The 17309-nt window shown below is 40.3% G+C and overlaps 1 protein-coding gene across 6 annotated transcripts in view; it reads left to right on the top strand.

Moving 5' to 3' along the window:
* Positions 1-17309, top strand: part of DIS3L2 (DIS3 like 3'-5' exoribonuclease 2) — a 346637-nt gene that overhangs the window by 69382 nt on the left and 259946 nt on the right. For all 6 annotated transcript variants that reach the window (XM_042995635.1, XM_042995640.1, XM_042995639.1 and 3 more), the window contains exon 5: positions 1571-1672. In XM_042995635.1, coding sequence (XP_042851569.1) covers positions 1571-1672 — 102 coding nt within the window. The remainder of the gene's footprint in view (positions 1-1570; positions 1673-17309) is intronic.

Raw genomic sequence — 17309 nt, forward strand, 5'->3', positions numbered from 1 at the left:
TTGGAGAGGTCCTGTCGCTATGTAAATTGCAGAAGGCAGCAGTTGGTGATGATGTGCCACACTTCAGTTGTTCACTCTCCGTTCATTGGTTGTTTCTTCCTTGTATCTGTGAGAAGCTCGACGTGAGGTTAACAGCAGTAACTGTCTATGTGGCTAACACAGTAGCGGTACCTCAGGGACTAGGGTGGGTCAGGTTTGGCAACCTGTGTAGGCCACAGCTGTGAGCCCATGGTTAGATTGGAAATTGAACAGAAAAACTGTTCTAAAAGGTCTCTAATGGCTTGTAATTGGAAACTATAAAAAATGCTGACTGCCTAGAGTCCCATTTTTGGTGGTGGTGGGACAAGTTTGGTGAACTGGGGATGCTCATTTCAGTTTTAACTGAAATGTCATAGTAATCGCCTTTAGCTCGTTGAGTGTTAAATCTTATCGAATCAAGTGCCTCTATTAGCACATTTTGAGTGGTGGTTTCTATGCCTGTTTGCTATTATTTCCTTTAAGAAAAATAAATATTTTATTTCTCTCTTATTTTCTGAAAAGAAGCACTCCATATAAACCTTCAGAAGGATAAAAGGATTCGAGTACATGTTTGCCTGTTTGTTGATGAAACGTTTTAAAAATACTTCAATTTTTTTCATGGACCCTTACTGCTGAAGGGGTGGTTTTCCTTAGCTCTCTTTTCCATCTGAGTGTTTTTTTGCAAAGTAATTTGGCTTACTAGGAAGACTCTGGCCTCTGTGTAAGTTTAGTAGTTGATACCTGGGGAGTTCACTAGGGCTTTACTGCTTTAAGTGGGTTATTTGTAAGCATGTGGTCAAGGATGTAGGTGTCCCGTGCTTTGTGTTCACAGGGGGTGAGGGAGGGGGGTCCAAGTTCACCCTGCTCCTCAGTCAGACAGGTGGAGGAGCGTGAGAATGCTTCATGAATCTCCTGTCCCTTTCCTTTCCTTCTTTGTCTTCTACTTAGGTCTCCATCAAAACAACCATACTTTGCTTTCTGTGCCACTTGCCTGGGGGGGGGGGGGGCGGGGAGGAGTATGATTTTGCTAGTTCCTTCCTTGGAGAACCCAATTCCTAGAGCTGGTTGCTGCTCCTGCCCCCAGTTGGTTTTCTTGGGGGATTATATTTTATTGTTCTTGTGTTTGCTTGCAAATTGGCTACTTTTTACCCTTCTTTGATACTTAAAAAAAATTCCGTTAGTGTAGAAAATGTATCATCATGCTTTATGTCAAACAAGAAAGGATCACTTACTCCTTTCTCATTCCAATTAGGAAAGCATGCAGCCTCAGTTTTTTGCGTTATATATTTTTGTTTGTTTTTGGTCTGCCTATGGGAGATCTTCCCTTATATTTAAAAAAATGTTTTTTAACATTCTGTTAACCTGCTCTTCTATGTTCATCCCCATTTCTGCTAGTTCCAGAGACTGATTTCCCACTAGGTCTGTTTGTGGCTATGTACTAGCATTCTTGTGAGGTCAGTGGACAGTTTGTAGAGTTCCCAACTTTTAAACCAAGGAAGTAAGTTTTGGTTCCAGGCCTTGGTAAGGTGACTGTTTTCTCTCTCCAACCTAGGATGGTGATCGAGACATTTTTATTGATGGTGTTGTTGCTCGTAATAGAGCCTTGAATGGGGATCTGGTGGTCGTGAAGCTGCTTCCAGAAGAGCAGTGGAAGGTAAGTTAAAATTTCCTTTTCTAATAATAGAGTCCTCAGGGCCTTTTCATTCCATGGTGCATCGGGGAGACATCATAAACTGAAGCAGTCATGGACTCTTCTAAGAAGCAGGCCATGGAATGCTGGGAACTTAGAAGCATTTGATGGGCAGACAGCTAATGATTTGAGTTGTTCTCCTTGCTCCCTCCCTTGTGACCTGTCTTCCCTTCACATGCCTTGCCTTGGTTTCTGGTAATTTTTAGGACAGAATAAAAGCTTGCAGGGCACATTCAAACTTGATATGTATTATTTTCCCACATTAAATACTGGGAGAACTGGAAAGACAAAGTCATGGGAGGGTGGCAGTCTTCATACATTCTTGCTGCCTCTATGGGAAAACTCAGGCAACACATACCTAGTTCTGTAGGGTCCAGTTTGGTGATTGGGTTTCCTTTGGCAGACAAAAATAGACTCTTTTTATAAAACAGAGATCTGGTGGCAGAGGAAGTGTTTTCAACATAAGAATATTCTGGGTTTCATTCTCTATATATGTCTGTCAATCGAAAAGAAAGATGTGGTTTTTGACTAATATTTTTTATTAAAAAATTTTTTTAATGTTTATTTTTGAGAGACAGAGACAGTGTGAGTCAGGGAGGGGCAGAGAGAGAGGGAGACACAGAATCCAAAGCAGGTTCTAGGCACTGAGCTGTCAGCAAAGAGCCTGACGCGGGGCTCAAACCCATGAACCGTGAGATCATGACCTGAGCTGAAGTCATATGCTTAACTGACTGAGCCACCCAGGTGCCCCTTGACCATTATTTTAAATAAGAGTCAGGCACTGGAATCATTTATAGTAGCAGTTTCTTTGAATTGTCATGTAGAACTGGCAACTTGTGTGTCTAAGTCTGGATTTTTCTTTGTAGCATTTATTCATAGCATCTTTTATTTGGCTCAGTTCATCGGTGTTGAGGAATATGGTGTTGTCTTCATTGAGCGGTACTATAGGAAATAATAGAGTGGGCTTTTTAGGCTTGGGTTTGAATCCCTTTCTGCAGCTCATCTGTATAACTTTGGGTGAATTATATAACCTCTCTGTGCCTCAAATGCTTCATCTGTAAAATGGGAATAATCATAGTACCTACTTCATACGTTTGTGATGAGGATTAAATGAGAATATACATGTAAGAATCTTAGAATGGTGCCTAACGCATGGTAGCAGCTCAAGAAATGTTGGTTTTTATTATTAGCTTTTCCAGAAATGGGGGAAGTACTACCTTATCTCAGAGCTTTGTTGAGATATAAATTCAATTTGTGTTTTATCCGACAGGGCTGGAGTAACTGAGTTAGACCTACATGCCAGGGATTTGTAGGGTGTAGGGATGTTAATAATGATCACGATAGACATAGTTCTTTCTTTTTTTTAATCTTTTTTCAACGTTTTTATTCAGTTTTGAGAGAGACACAGAGCATGAGTGGGGGAGGGGTAGAGAGAGAGAGGGAGATACAGAATCTGAAACAGGTTCCAGGCTCCAAGCTCTTAGCACAGAGCCAGACACAGGGCTGGAACTCACGAGCCATGAGATCATGATGTGTGCCGAAGTCATTCGCTTAACTGACTGAGCCACCCAGGCGCCCCATGATAGACATAGTTGTTAACCCTTATGGAGCTTTTAGTCTGATGGGGAGTGCAGGAAGAGACAGATACTAATAATACACAAATTTAAGGATAATTATAGTTAATGCTGTGAAGTTAAGTGAAGAGTATTTTATGAGGGTTAGTTATGCTAGTCCTGATACCCCCAGCCCACCCCCAGTTGCAGCCAATTGTGGCTGTAGTCTCCTCCCTTGATTCTCCAAAAGCACAGCTAAGAGTTGGTTCCAAGTCCTAGGAACATAGATTGATTTAGGCCACTTTCTCTTTTCTGGAAAGCGTCATCTAGCACAGTGTTGACCATATCTAAGAAGGCAAGAGGAGTGCATTAGGGCCTGATCAAACTAAAGGAAGTATTCCTGGAGGTCATTTGAGGGAGTAAAGAGGCAGAATTAGAGTGAAGATGATCCGAAGAAGGAACACAAAAAGGTGGTGGTTTGCTTTAACTCAAGGAGTGAGAATGGGCAGAATAGAAAGAAATAGAAGAGTAGTTAGCAAATTGGGTGAGTCTGGCGCTGACCGGAACATGTGTAAGATGTTGACTGGTTGAAGAATAGGAATGGAGAGCATATAGTAGAGCACCGGTTGAGCTCTACAGAGGTGGACGAGGTTGATTAAAAAAGAGCAAGGCCAAGTTGCCTAGCATCCTTCCTACCTTGGCTGCAGCAGGGGATGGCTAAAAAAACACAAACATATGAATAAATAAGTTAGTTGCATTATTTTCCCTGTTTCGCCCCTCCTTTGTATTTAAGACCAGCAGGCACAGCCTTTCCTGGTATTGTATGAACCACTCTTGCTTTGGATAGGAAGCCTAGGAAGATGAGGGTAGGTTGGAGGTGAAAGTGTTTGTTGTTGTCATGCTCTAGAAGGACAGCTTAGGACTTGGGGATTCTTACTTCTGCCTTGGTGCCTTTGCTTCTAGACAAAAACCTATACCTCCTTTAAGACTCAACACAGCCAAGTTGTGTTTTTTCCCAAGAGGCCTAAGTTTGTGATTTTGTAATTCCTAGGTCACTGGAGCTAGTTAAGCAGATAAGAATTTACTGAAATTCTTATAGTGCTCCCACAGTCAGTGTATTCAGACTACATAGACACAGCTTGTTGTTTTTCTATTTTACAGTTAATATCTAAAGGCAGAAGAGATTAAGGGCCATATGGGAGTTTTAAGCCAGGGAGTGACATGGTCTTATTTAGCCAAAAATCACTCTGGCTGCTATTTGGAGAATGGAATGTAGTGGGGGCAACTGTGCATTGGCGTGGCCAGTTAGGAGGTATATGCCGGGCCATGATAGTGAAGGTGCAGAGAGGTAGAGATACATTTTGAAAGAGCTAGTGGGACTTGAAGATAGATTTGAGGAGTAGGGTTAATGAAAGCAGGGAATGAAGGATTAAGGTTCTGGTTTAAGCAAAATGGGTGAACACGATGTCATTAATTTGAAATGAGGAATAGTAGGGATGAGCATGTTTGGGTACAAAAATTATGAGTTCTGCTTGGCCATGTTAAGTTTTAATTTCTTTTCAGACATGTTAATAGAGATGTTGAGAATATATGGAGGCGTAGATGGTTCATTACTCATAAATTCTAAGTTGTGGAAGAAATAATCCCGATTCTACACAAACACTTGCAGAAGATGCAAGAGGAGGAAACCTTTCCCAACTTCTGAGAAGGCAGCATTGCCTTAATATCAAAACCAGGAAAAGACATTGTAAGAGAAGAAAGCTACAGACCAGTACTCCTCACAAACATGGTTGAAAAAGTCCTCAACAAAATATTAGCCAATAGAATCCAACAACATATTATACTAAAAGGGTAATATAGCATGAGCAAATGGGGTTTATCTCAGGAGTGCAAAGTTTAATATTTGAAAAGCAATTTCATGTAATTCACCTAGTTAACAGACCAAACTTACCATATTTCATTTGAATGCCATCATTTCAATAGATGCAGAAAATACAATTGACGGAAGTCCACAACAATTCATAATAAAAAATCACAGCAAACTAGAAATAAAAGAGTACTTCCTCAATTTGGCAAAGAACATCTAGGAGATACTTATAGCTAACACCATTCTTAGTAAGAAGAAAGGCTAAATGCTTTTCCTCCAATATTGGGAATGAGGTAAGAATGTCCCTTCTCATCCCTTTTATTCAACACTGTACTGGAGATTCTAGCCAGTACAGTAAAGCAATAGGGGATAAAAGCATTCGGATTGGAAAGGAAGGAGTAAAACTGTATTTAATCTCAGACTATATGATTTTCTATATATAAAATCCTAAGGAATCTACAAAAAGCTGCTAGAACTAATAAGTGAGATTAGGTTGAAGGCCAGAAGGTTGATATAAAAAATCAATTGTACTTATATATATTAACAATGAGAAATTGGAAATTTCAAAATTTATTAAAGTATCTTTTTCATAGGATCAAAATTATGATATACTGAGGGAAAAATGTGACCAAAGATGTGTAAGACATGTACACTAAAACTATAAACGTTTTATAGTTTATAAACTGAGAACAATTACCTAAGGTCTCAATAAATGGTGAAAAATATCATGCTCATGAATTAAAAGACTCAGTAATGCTAAGATACCAATTCTGTTCAGATTGATAGATGGATTCATCACAATCCCAAAGAAAATTGTAGCAGGCTTCTTTATAGATGTTAACAAGCTGATGTTAAGATTTGTATAGTTGTGCAAAGGACCTAGGATAGCCAAAACAAAGAAGAACAAAATTGGAGGCTGTATATCACCTGATTTCAAGACTTACTATAAAGCTCTGATAATCAAACTGTGTGGTAATGTCAAGATAGACATATAGATTGATGGAACAGAGTAGAGAGGCCTGAAGTAGACCCACACATACAGGATTATTTGATTTTCTACAATGGTGCCAAAATAATTTGGTGGGGAAAAGATCTCTTTTCAACAAATGTGCTATTACAATTGTGTAGCCATATGAAAAATAATGAACTTTGACCCTTACCTTGTACCATATACAGAAATTAACTTGAAGTGGATTATAGATATAAATGTTTGTGTAAAAACTATAAACTTTCTATAAGAAAAAGGGGAAATTTTTAGTGATCTTAGATTTAACAAATATTTCTTAAATATGAAGCATAAAAGAAATAATAAATTTGACTTTATTAAAATTATCAACTTTTGCTTTTTAATAAACACAGTTACAAAAAGGCAAAACATTTATCTGACCAAAGATTTTTATTATCTAGACTATAAAGAACTCTTTTAGTCAATAACAGGCAGCCTATTTAAAAACTGTATTAAAGATTTGAGAGATACTTTACTAAATAAGATATATGGATAGCAGGTAAGCATAGGAAAAGATGCTTGACATAGTCATTAAGAAAACACAAATTAAAAGCACAGGATACAACTATAAAATCTCTAGAATGGCTGACGTTAACAAGACTGACCATAACCAGTGTTGGCAAGGGTGTGGAGCAGCTGGAACTCTCATGCACTGCCGGTGGGAATATAAATGGTATATTCACTTTGGAACACGGTTTGACAACTTCTGAAACAGTTAAGTGTATACTTAACATGACCCAGCCATTCCACTCCATTCCTGGATACTTACCTTGGAGAAATGAAGGCATTTGTCTGCATAAAGACTTACATATGAGTTCACAGCTGCTTTTTTGGTAATAGCCCCAAACTGGAAACAGCCCAAATGTCCGAAGGCATGAAAACCAATTTTGCTATACCTATTCAACAAATACAACTCAGCAGTTAAAAAAAAAAATCAATGGAGTATTGATACATGCAGCAACATGGACAAATCTCAAAATAAATTACGATGGATGAAAGAAGCTAAGCAAAAAAGAATACACTTTGTATGAGTCCATTTATATAAAACTCTAGAAAATACAAACTAATTTGTATGAACAAAAGGCAGATCATTGGTTGCTTGGGGCAGGAGTAAGAAAGATAGATTACCAAGGGGCCTCAAGGAAGCTTTGAGAGTGATGGACATATTCATTATCTTGATGGGATAGTTTCATAATTGTGTATGTATGTCAAAGCCAATCAATTTGTGCACTTTAAAGATATGTAATTGTTTTTTTTTTTTTTTTTTTATTTTGGAGAGAGAGTGAGCAGGGGAGAAGGGCAGAGGAGGACGAGGAGGAGGAGGAGGAGGAGGAGGAGAGAGAGAAAGAGAGAGGGAGAGAGAGAGAGAATCTTAATCAGCTTCTATGTTCAGTGTGGAGTCTGACGTGGGGTTTGATCCCCTGACCCTGGGATCATGACCTGAGCCAAAATCAAGAGTTGGATGCTCAAATGCCTGAGCCACCCAGGTGCCCTTAAATATATGCAGTTTATTCTATGTCAGTTATACTTCAGTCAAGCCATAAAAAATAACTGAAAATAAAGAAACAATAAGATACTTGGACAAATGAGCCTGGAGCTCCAAGGAAAGATTGAAGCTAGAGATGTAAATTTGGGAGTCGTCAGCAGATACGTAATGTCAAATCCGAGGCAGTGGATGAGATCACTTAGAGAGTGTAGCTAAAGAAAAGAAGGCTGAGTACCGAGTTCTTGGGTAAGCCAGCATTTAGAGGTCAGCTGATGAGACTGTGGAGAGACCTGTGCCCCTGGACAGGGAGGGTATGAAACATGGTGGTTAACTTTCATCTGTGTCTAAAGCAGAAATCAATGAAATTGAAAACAGAAAAACAAATATTGGTTCTATAATAAAATCAGTAAATCAATAAACCTCAAGTACAGCTGACAAAAATAGAAGTCACAGGTCACCAATATCAGGAATGAAATCGGGAATATCACATATCACAAACATTAAAAAGATAATTTTTGAAAAACAAAACAAAAATTTCAGCTGTGCTTGGTTTAGGGAACAGGCTGACGCAGAGGGGCAGTGGTGCAGAGAAATGGGTGTCCACAGACTCAGACTTTCATAGTCCATATGGTCTGCTCAAATCTAGGAAGGCATTTTTTGATCTACCGGATCCTGAGCCCTTTCTCATGAACAGGGATTGGTATGGATACAGAGAAAAGCCTAGACTGGCAAGGAGGACCCTTTGAGTTGCTGGCAGTAGATTAAGGGAGATGACCGAGGGACTGCCTTGGTGTGTGCGTAGGCCCTCTTCAGCTGCCAGCAGGTTTGAAATGTAGAGGATGGTCCAGGGTTCCTTGACTTATTCGTTTTCTGTGGAGCTCCTAAGGATCTTCACAGTGACTGCCTGATAATTGCTTTTTATATGAAAGTCAACCCCACTAGGTATGTCTCTTGGGCCTCATTAGTATTTCATAGCTTCCCGTTCTGAAGCGGGAAGCCTTGCTGGCTGTAGCCCACCTGTCACAGTTGTTGGTGACAGGGTCAAACTAGAGAGAAGAGAATATTCAGACTGTCCTCAAGCATCCCTGACATGTAGAATATAAACATCTCAAAGCATACTGGCCAATTGTATTACAGGTTTGTTAGTACAAAAGCATATTGTTGTCAGAGGAATCTGTAGTCAATGGTGTGAGCAAATGTGAATTAATTGGATTATTCATCTTTGCTTCTTTATGCTTGTTGTGCTCACCCCCTCTTGGGTATGTAAACTACAGGGCCTTTGGGGTTTTAGAAAAAACAACAATTCTTTTAGCTATAGTAGTAAATAGTCAATTTATTTCACAGCATGTTTTTTGGCAAAATAGATAGCTGTTAAAGACTCAAGCTGTGAGGCAATCATAAAAAATAATTTGCTCTTATATAACAATTTTAATTTTAGAATTCTTCCACTTTTGTAGTATATATATGTAGTTTTTATTACAGACATCTAATGAAGGATAGTTGAGGGACAAAAGATAGTTTCTTCACTTTGTCAATTGGGACATTAAGTGACTTGTTTAGGAACTGGAAGTTTTTGGCAGGGCCAGGGAGCAGAATCCAGATCTCATGACTTTCAGCTTCTCGCTCTTATAGGGTTTCTTTTTTCTTTTGTGTGAGTGTGTGCATGTGTGTGTGTATTTTTCTAGGCTGAGGGTCTGGTTTTCCTCAGATTTTCAAAGCGGGGGGAGACCTGTCCTCCAAATGATTAGGAGCTATTTCACAGGTCCTGATGATTCTGCCCAGAACTGTGCCAGGTACCTGTTGGCTTCTCATCCTGCACCCTGTTCTGTGCTAGATCCTGGAGGTTCAGCCTGGGAAAGGTCACAGGCTTTGCTGTTAAGGAGCTCGTAGGCTGGATGGGATGGGGATGGGAACAACTGTAGTATGGTTTGCAAAATAGAAAGAAATACATGTCATTATGGGGCACCAAACTCTTATGAGAGGACTGGAGAAGGTTTCCTAGAGGAGGTTGCATCTGCACTAAGGTTTGAAGATGGGATGGGGCGCCTGGGTGGCTCAGTTGGTTAAGTGTCTGACTTCGGCTCAGGTCATGATCTCACAGTTCATTGGTTTGAGCCCCACATCGGGCTCTGTGCTGACAGCTCAGAGCCTGGAGCCTGCTTCGGATTTTGTGGGTCTCTCTCTCTCTGCCACTTTCTCTCTCCCTCTCTCTCTCTCTCTCAGAAATAAATAAACATTAAAAAAAATTAAAAAGAAGATGGGAAGGGAGAAGAGAGGTTTTGTTTTGTTTTGTTTTAGGATGAGAATGACTTGGGTTGAGAATGATTTGGCAAGAGAGGATTGTGAAAATTTCCACTTTCGGGGAGGAACATGTGGAGTAAGGCTCTCTGTCCCTGCTGTGCCATCGGCTGAGTGCGGCCCTCCCAACTCTCCTAGAGACTGGTAAAAAAAAGTTCTCCAGTCCCTGCCTTCCAAGAAGACCAACAGCCTTGTGGGCCAGCCCCCCCCTACCCCCTGCCGCCCATTTTATTTTGAGAGAGAGAGAGGGAGAGGCAGAGAGAGAGAGAATCCCAAGCACGCTCTGCACTGTCAATGCAGAGCTTGACGTGGGACTCAAACCCACGAACCACAAGATCATGGCCTGAGCCAAAATCAAGAGTGGGATGCTCAACCAGCTGAGCCACGCAGGCGCCCCTGGCCTTGGCCCCTTTTGCAGAAGCCCCACAGATACTGCTCTTTGCTCTGTAAACACTCCCTTTGCCATTTATTTGATCTTCACCCTGCCTCTTGCATTCTCTTTTCCTTTTCTTCCCTTTGTCCCATTAAGTTCATCTCCATAATAATTAAACAACTTTGTCCTTCATCTTTTTTGTTAACTATAATAAGTTTACGCTGTTATTTTCCTTCTTTTAGTAGCCCAATATAGTGCATCACAAATATATAAACCCTGCGGATGTTGGATGATTGCTAACTTTTTAGGGCTTGCTATGTACCAGGAACTATATTTAATGCATCATATCATTCTTTAGTCTGCTGTTGTCTCTATTCCAGTTTTGTGAATGAGAAACTTGAGTCTTAGCTTACACATTTTACTTATTTAGGGAATATATAACTAGAGAATGACAGAGTTGGGATTCAGATTCACATCTCTGAATTTCATGAGCTCATTATTATTTGTTATTTCAGAGATAAAAAGAAGAGAGTTATTGGATATGTAGATAGAAATTGTCAAGTATCATAAGAATCAGCATAAATCCAGGAAATAGTAATATATACCTTAGCATTAGGTAGTATCTTGAGTTCCCATCATGGGTAAAGAGGATAATTGTATCAGTTGAAATGACCAAAGGCTTAGTATTAATTCTTAGAAAATAGCTGCTTTAGAAAAAATTAATTAGAATTCTAGTGGTTCTGTCTTAAGACTAGAGAGGTATGATAGCTTCTCAGGGCATTATGAAGGCAGGTGTTGGGAATGTGCCATAACCTTACCAGACATCTGCTCTAGATAGCGGATCAGATACTGAGAGAGCTGACTCAATTATAAAGTTACCTCAAGAGCTACAGCCTGCTGAACAAGGGGTCACAGACCCAGCTGTCATCCTGACCTGAGAGTAGATCACAGACTCGTGGGGCATGTGGCACAGGTGTTCAGAAGGCAGGTAGGCAGTTGCCATGGTAGAGGTGGGTCCTTCTCTGACAGAGACATAGGACTAATTTCAGAGACATAGGACTCTCTCAGTATAAACAGACTGGTGGAGCTGGCCCCTGGGCTGGAGTCAAGGAGGCTATTTGATTGCCATGCTAGGAGAATTGGCTAGAGCAGTATTGGGAGCAAGAACCAAAGCAGGAGACCAACCCTGAGAGCCAGAATCTGGGCCTTTTTTGTGTTGTTGTTGTACCAAAGGAGATTTGGGAGCCCGGAATTAAGGTCTGGTGTCTTGGATCTGGGAGGTGGGTTAAAAGCTAAGGCCTCTTAGAGGAGGAGCCAAAGCTGTTTGAATGTTGCCTACTTTGCTTGATTGCGAACTAGGGTGAGCAGCTTAGTTGATGCAGCCATAGTGAGTGACCCAGGGAAAATCGGAGTAAAGGAGGAGGATAAGAGCATATTAAAATTAGACTGTCCTACAGTGTGAAACAGAAGCTGATTAGCTAAAGAGTCAGAGGTAGATGTCAAGTGAAATTTCTACTCATTCAAAATTAGTTCTTATATTTTTTGTCCGAATATTTAAAACTATAGTAAGAAAGGTTGGAGTCGATTTGATATATTGATAGCCACTGGAAAACTATAATGCTATTCGTTTATCCCTTAGGTATTTGTTGAGAGCACTTGCATCAGACAGAGAGGATATAGTTGGAATAAATCAATTAAGCACTTTGTTAGTGAAGTCTAATTTTCTCTTAGGACAGGATTATTTCACTTAATTTTCAATAGAGCAAAGTCTATGCATGAATTAAGGAGGGTGGAGAAGCAGGGATAATTATTCTGTGTTTCTTAACAGGTCTGTTATACAGTTACTAAGAAAACTTACTGTTATGCAAAGATACTTACACTTCAGCAAAGGAATAATAGAAGTACGGATGGGTATTTTAGAAGAGATTGGCACAGAAAGAAAGAACTAATGGGTTTGAAAGAATAAAGGAAGCGTTGATAGGAGTTACTACTCTTGTTCTAAATTAAACAAACAACAGAAAAATCAAAGTGCACATTTAATCCCTAATTTTCAGTGGCTGTTCCAAACCTTCTTATGGTCACACGAAATCGGTCTCGTACAGTAAATTGTTTCCTTTGACAACTAACTTTTCCTTCAAGTGATTGTTTTAAAGTTTTGTCTTCCAAGTTCTTCTTTAAATATGCATCCATCATACTAGATTATCCTTAATCCAGTCTCTTATATAACCACTATCATTTTGGATTGTTCTCAATTCCAGTGGAATTAGGATTTCTTAGAACTGTTTGGTTTCCTGGCCTGTATGACAGGCCCGAAAAAGACTTGGAAGGTACTTAATGATGGAGGGCAAGGTCTTTGGAGCCTCCACCCATAGCAATATGGTAGGTAAGGTATATCTACTACCATGATCAGATTTTCCCAAAATTGTTATATACACAAACCTATTTTTAACAATCATCTTTTCTTCTTCATTATTGCCAGCTCTGGGATCAAATACTTCAGGTTCTTGCCTGCTCTAAACATGCCTTCAGATCTCCGTAATTCAAATTGAAATGTCTGAAATAAGGAATGTATCATTTAAGGATAGAGTAGCTTATTTGTGCTGGGAAACTCCCAATTAATATTTCAGGATTATTTTCTAGAAAACTAATTCAGTCCTCCGTAACTCCATGGAGATGGTTTGGTGAAACTCACGTTCATTGTATGGAATGAATTAATGTAGATGAAGGACCTTTAGCAATGCTGGCACATTGTTAAGTGCTTAAGAAATGTCAACTATTACTATTATTCTTCCTTGAAATGAAGACTGAGAGGCATTGTTTGGTCAAGAGCACGTAATAACTCAAAGTTGCTATTCCCAGCTCTTGAATTTACCACTGATAACATTTATTTACAGTAGAAATAAAATGTTGATGTAAAATGTTGGTGTCTCACTATGCATTCCTTTGAAGGATCTAAATTGCTGGAAGGTTGTGATAGCTAAGGTTATACTGTGGAACAACATTGTTTATTTTGTACCCATGCTGTTTGCCCATCAAGATCATCTAGGGCCTTGCCTTGTATTATCTTCACCCCAGAGCCCAGGCTGAATGAAATAGCTGCTAACAGGAGTATTCCCCTTTTCTGTGGCAGAAAAGAGCCACAGAGCCTTGGACATTTAAAATGTCCTTGCCCAGAAATGACCCCATCAGTTCTGCTCACACCTCATTGGCTAGAATGAGTCACCTGGCCCTCCTCAACCACAGGAGGGCCAAGAAGTGTCGTCTTACCAAGTGTCTACAAGTAGGGATAGGAGCATATACGTGGTGAACTGCACTAATGACTGTCACACTGCATTAATTAGGTTGATCATATGTTGCATTCTTGACCAGCTATCTGAAAAGTGTATGCCATTGGTCACTATGGAGATCAGTCAGCAGTTTCTGTATCGCTTACTACAAATTCATCTCCATTAATGAAGGAGGAATTGAGAAATACCTGAAAGATCTAGATGGTCTTTAAGGTCACCTCTAGTTGTATCATTTTTGCTTGAAAGCACAACGTGTGATGCCAAGTAAGTTTGTTCATCTTTGCATCAAGCTAATGGTACAGTTTGGGGGTATAAAAGGCAAGGAAATTATGTTTTAAGGAAATGTACTGGCATTCGTGTGATAATTTTTTATAAACCATTACAGTGTTTATCATTATTAGTAGTGTTGTGATACTGTTGCTTGCTACTGCTCTTTAGTTTTTATTTTAAAAATTTCAATAGATGTATCTTATCCCATGTTTTATGGAAACTAGTAATGATTTAGGGCATATGCATAACTATATTATAAATTTAGGCAACTAGGGAAAGGGACATTGTAGATTTGGAAAATTACAAGTATTTTAGTGTTTTGGAGCTTGAAATGTAAGATAGGGATTTAATGTGGCAGGAGACCAGGCCAGGCTAATAGATGATGGGTGGGTGGGGTCACATCATGAAATGTCTTCATGCTAGTAAAGGAGTTCAGCTGTGATCATACAGGCATTAGGGAGCTGGAAGAGGTTAAGACAGGGTAGTGATTCAAGAATAAAAGACACAGGGATAGCAGATGTGAGAAAAACTTAAATTACAGTACCTTAGGCTGGGTTTCCCAGAGGCGGAGCCTGAGGTTTCTGGTCCTCATAGTCTGTCTTTGTGAGAGATTTCTGAAATACATCAAATTACTTAAAACTTAATTAGTAAAGACACAGATCAAAAGTTACCATTTGAGAACAAGTTACTGAGAATGAACTAGATTGAGTACTCGAAGAGGTTGGGTTTGGATGGTAAGAGAGTGAAGTGAGGGGAACCTGGGTGGCTCAGTTGGTTAGGCATCCAACTTCAGCTCAGGTGATGGTCTTGTGGTTCATGAGTTTGAGCCCTGCATCGGGCTCTGTGCTGACAGCTCAGAGCCTGGAGCCTGCTTCAGATTCTGTGTCTCCCTCTCTCTCTGTTCCTCCCTTGCTCACACTCTGTCTCTCTCTCTCTCTCAAAAATAAAGGTTACAAAAATTAAAAAAGAGTGAAGTGATAACACAGCACCCAGAATGGAGGTGGAGACAGGGACCTGCTCTCTAGAAAACCAGATCAGGTTTTAGGAGCAAATGCATTGGGGACAGTTGGCCAGGAGAAGGGAGACGTCCTGATGGTGACTTTTTTGGTAGCATTCTAGAACTGGAGTTAGCAAACTTTTGTCAAAGCCAGATAGTAAATGTTATAGGCTTTACTGACCATAAGTTTCTGTCACAACCTCTGAACTCTGCCTCTGTAGCCTGAAAACAGCTATATTCCAGTAAAACTTCATGTACAAAAACAGCTGGGTTTGGCCTATGAGCAGTAGTTTGTGGAGCCCAGTTCTAGAGGCCTGGTTAGGCCTCACGAAGGCCCTTGCCCCGCCTGACCTAGCAAGCACTATAGGACTCAACACAGGCCCCTCGCTCTTAGCCTTAAACAGCATGACATCTATGTTGCGAAAGGTCTTCCAATTTTGACTCCATCTCAATAATTGGAGCTTTTAGTTCTTGAGTGTTTTGTTTTTTAAGCAGAAAATTCTAAAGAGTCTTTATCTCCATGGGTTCTGGGAAGTTAGTTGACTGGATTATGTGATTTGTTTTTTTAGAGTTATTCTAATAATATGGTGGTTTTTTTTTTTTTAAGTTTATTTATTTATTTTGAGAGAGAGAGAGACAGTGCACGTGAGGGAGGGGCAGAGAGAGAGAGGGACAGAGAGAATCCCAAGCAGGCTTCGAGCTGCCAGTGCAGAGCCCGGTGCAGGGCTTGAACTCACGAAACTGTGAGATCACGACCTGAGCTGAAACCAAGAATCAGATGCTTAACTGACTGAGCCACCCAGGTCCCCCCTCCATCAAGGTTTTGTTGAGTGCTTGCTGTGAGTCAGGCAACACGCTATACCTTAGGAACATGGTATGGAATAAGATAGGCAGGATCTGGTTCTAAACCGCATAACATAGAAAGTGACTTGAGTGCCTGTGTTTTCAGTTCTCCCAAAGGTGGTACTTAAATAGTGCCATTCTAGATTCAAAGTAGAGAAGCTTCTTCGTTACGCATAGTGGGTGCCTTAGTGTATAAGGGCTTGATTTTCTTGAGGAACCCAGGCTGAGACTGTCTGTCAAGTGGAGCGATACAGAGCGGCGAGTGCAGCCGTGGAGTCCTGGAGCACTGTGCGACACCCTGCTAGCCCGCCGAGTCTCAAAGAATGTTTTGGGAAATAAATTTCTGGAGGAGATGAAGTCTGAATGTAAAGTAAGTTTGAACTAGAGGCTTGATGGAAGGGAGAGCCTGGCCTGCTCTAAATCCTGAAAGTTGCTTATTACAGTAGGAATGGAGGCTGTGAGGGGAAGAGGGATGGCTGGAGATGAGTCCTTGTCAACCTTGTCAGAGGTTCCTGCTCATTGGGTGCAGAGACCAGTCGTAGAGGTGAGTACTCACATCTTGCTGTGTGAAGCCAAGACGAGCGTGGGTACTGTTGGAATCCTTGGTGCACAGTCACTTCTTTTTCTGTAACCATCGGAGTGAGGTCTCATTGTTTGTAATGTGCTACAATGGAGTATCTTCAGTCTGTAAAGACCGTAGTCTCCGATCTTTTGGGATAAGACGTAGTTGGCTTTTGACATTGAGGAGCTTGGGCCTTGCAGCCCCTGGGTATATTGGCTCTGGGCCGTCTGCCTGTCCTCTGCAGTACGTACCTGGTGTTGGATGTGGTATTCCTTCCTGATCCTTGCAGCTCGAAGTGTGTTACGTACCAGCAGCATCGCAGAATCTCAGGCTGTACCCCAAGGCCCACTGAATAAGACTGTTTTTGTTTTTCGTTCTTTTTTAATTCAAGTATAATTAACATACAGTGATATGTTAGTTTCAGGTGTACAATATAATGACTCAAATATTCTGTATATTTCTCGGTGCTCATCCAGATAACTGTACTCTTAATCCCTTTATCCATTTCATCCATCCTCTCACCCACCTCCCTTCTGGCAGCCACCAGTGTGAATAGTATGTGTTTTAACAGGATCCCCAAGTGATTTGTATGAACTTTAAATTTTGAGAAGCACTGATGGTGGATAATTAAATAATTAACTTTTCTTTCTTTTAAAATAAAAACTACTAAAGCATTGTAGAGAAAGGAGGAAGGTGTATATGACATTACTGTATTATAGCTAGTCCTGGGGGAGAGTTGTGAGTGCAGTGTGACTTGTTGGGTCTTCAGAGATTTGTGGGAGTAATGATTTCCTTATTTTAGCAGAATTAGATCCTGACCACCTTCCCCCTGATCAAACACACACACACACACACACACACACACACACACTTCCTTTCTCCATTTAGCTAGCAAAGAAGGACTGAGAGATTATTCTTATAGGTGTATTTGGAAAAAAATTTACTAATTAGTTTATTCAAAAAAGATAGATTTCAATCTTTAAAAAAAATTTTTTTTAATGTTTATTTTTGAGAGAGAGAGTGCAAGCAGGGGAGGGGCAGAAAGAGAGAGAGAAACAG

The sequence above is a fragment of the Panthera tigris genome, chromosome C1, assembly GCF_018350195.1.
Source record: "Panthera tigris isolate Pti1 chromosome C1, P.tigris_Pti1_mat1.1, whole genome shotgun sequence".
Classification (NCBI taxonomy): domain Eukaryota; kingdom Metazoa; phylum Chordata; class Mammalia; order Carnivora; family Felidae; genus Panthera; species Panthera tigris.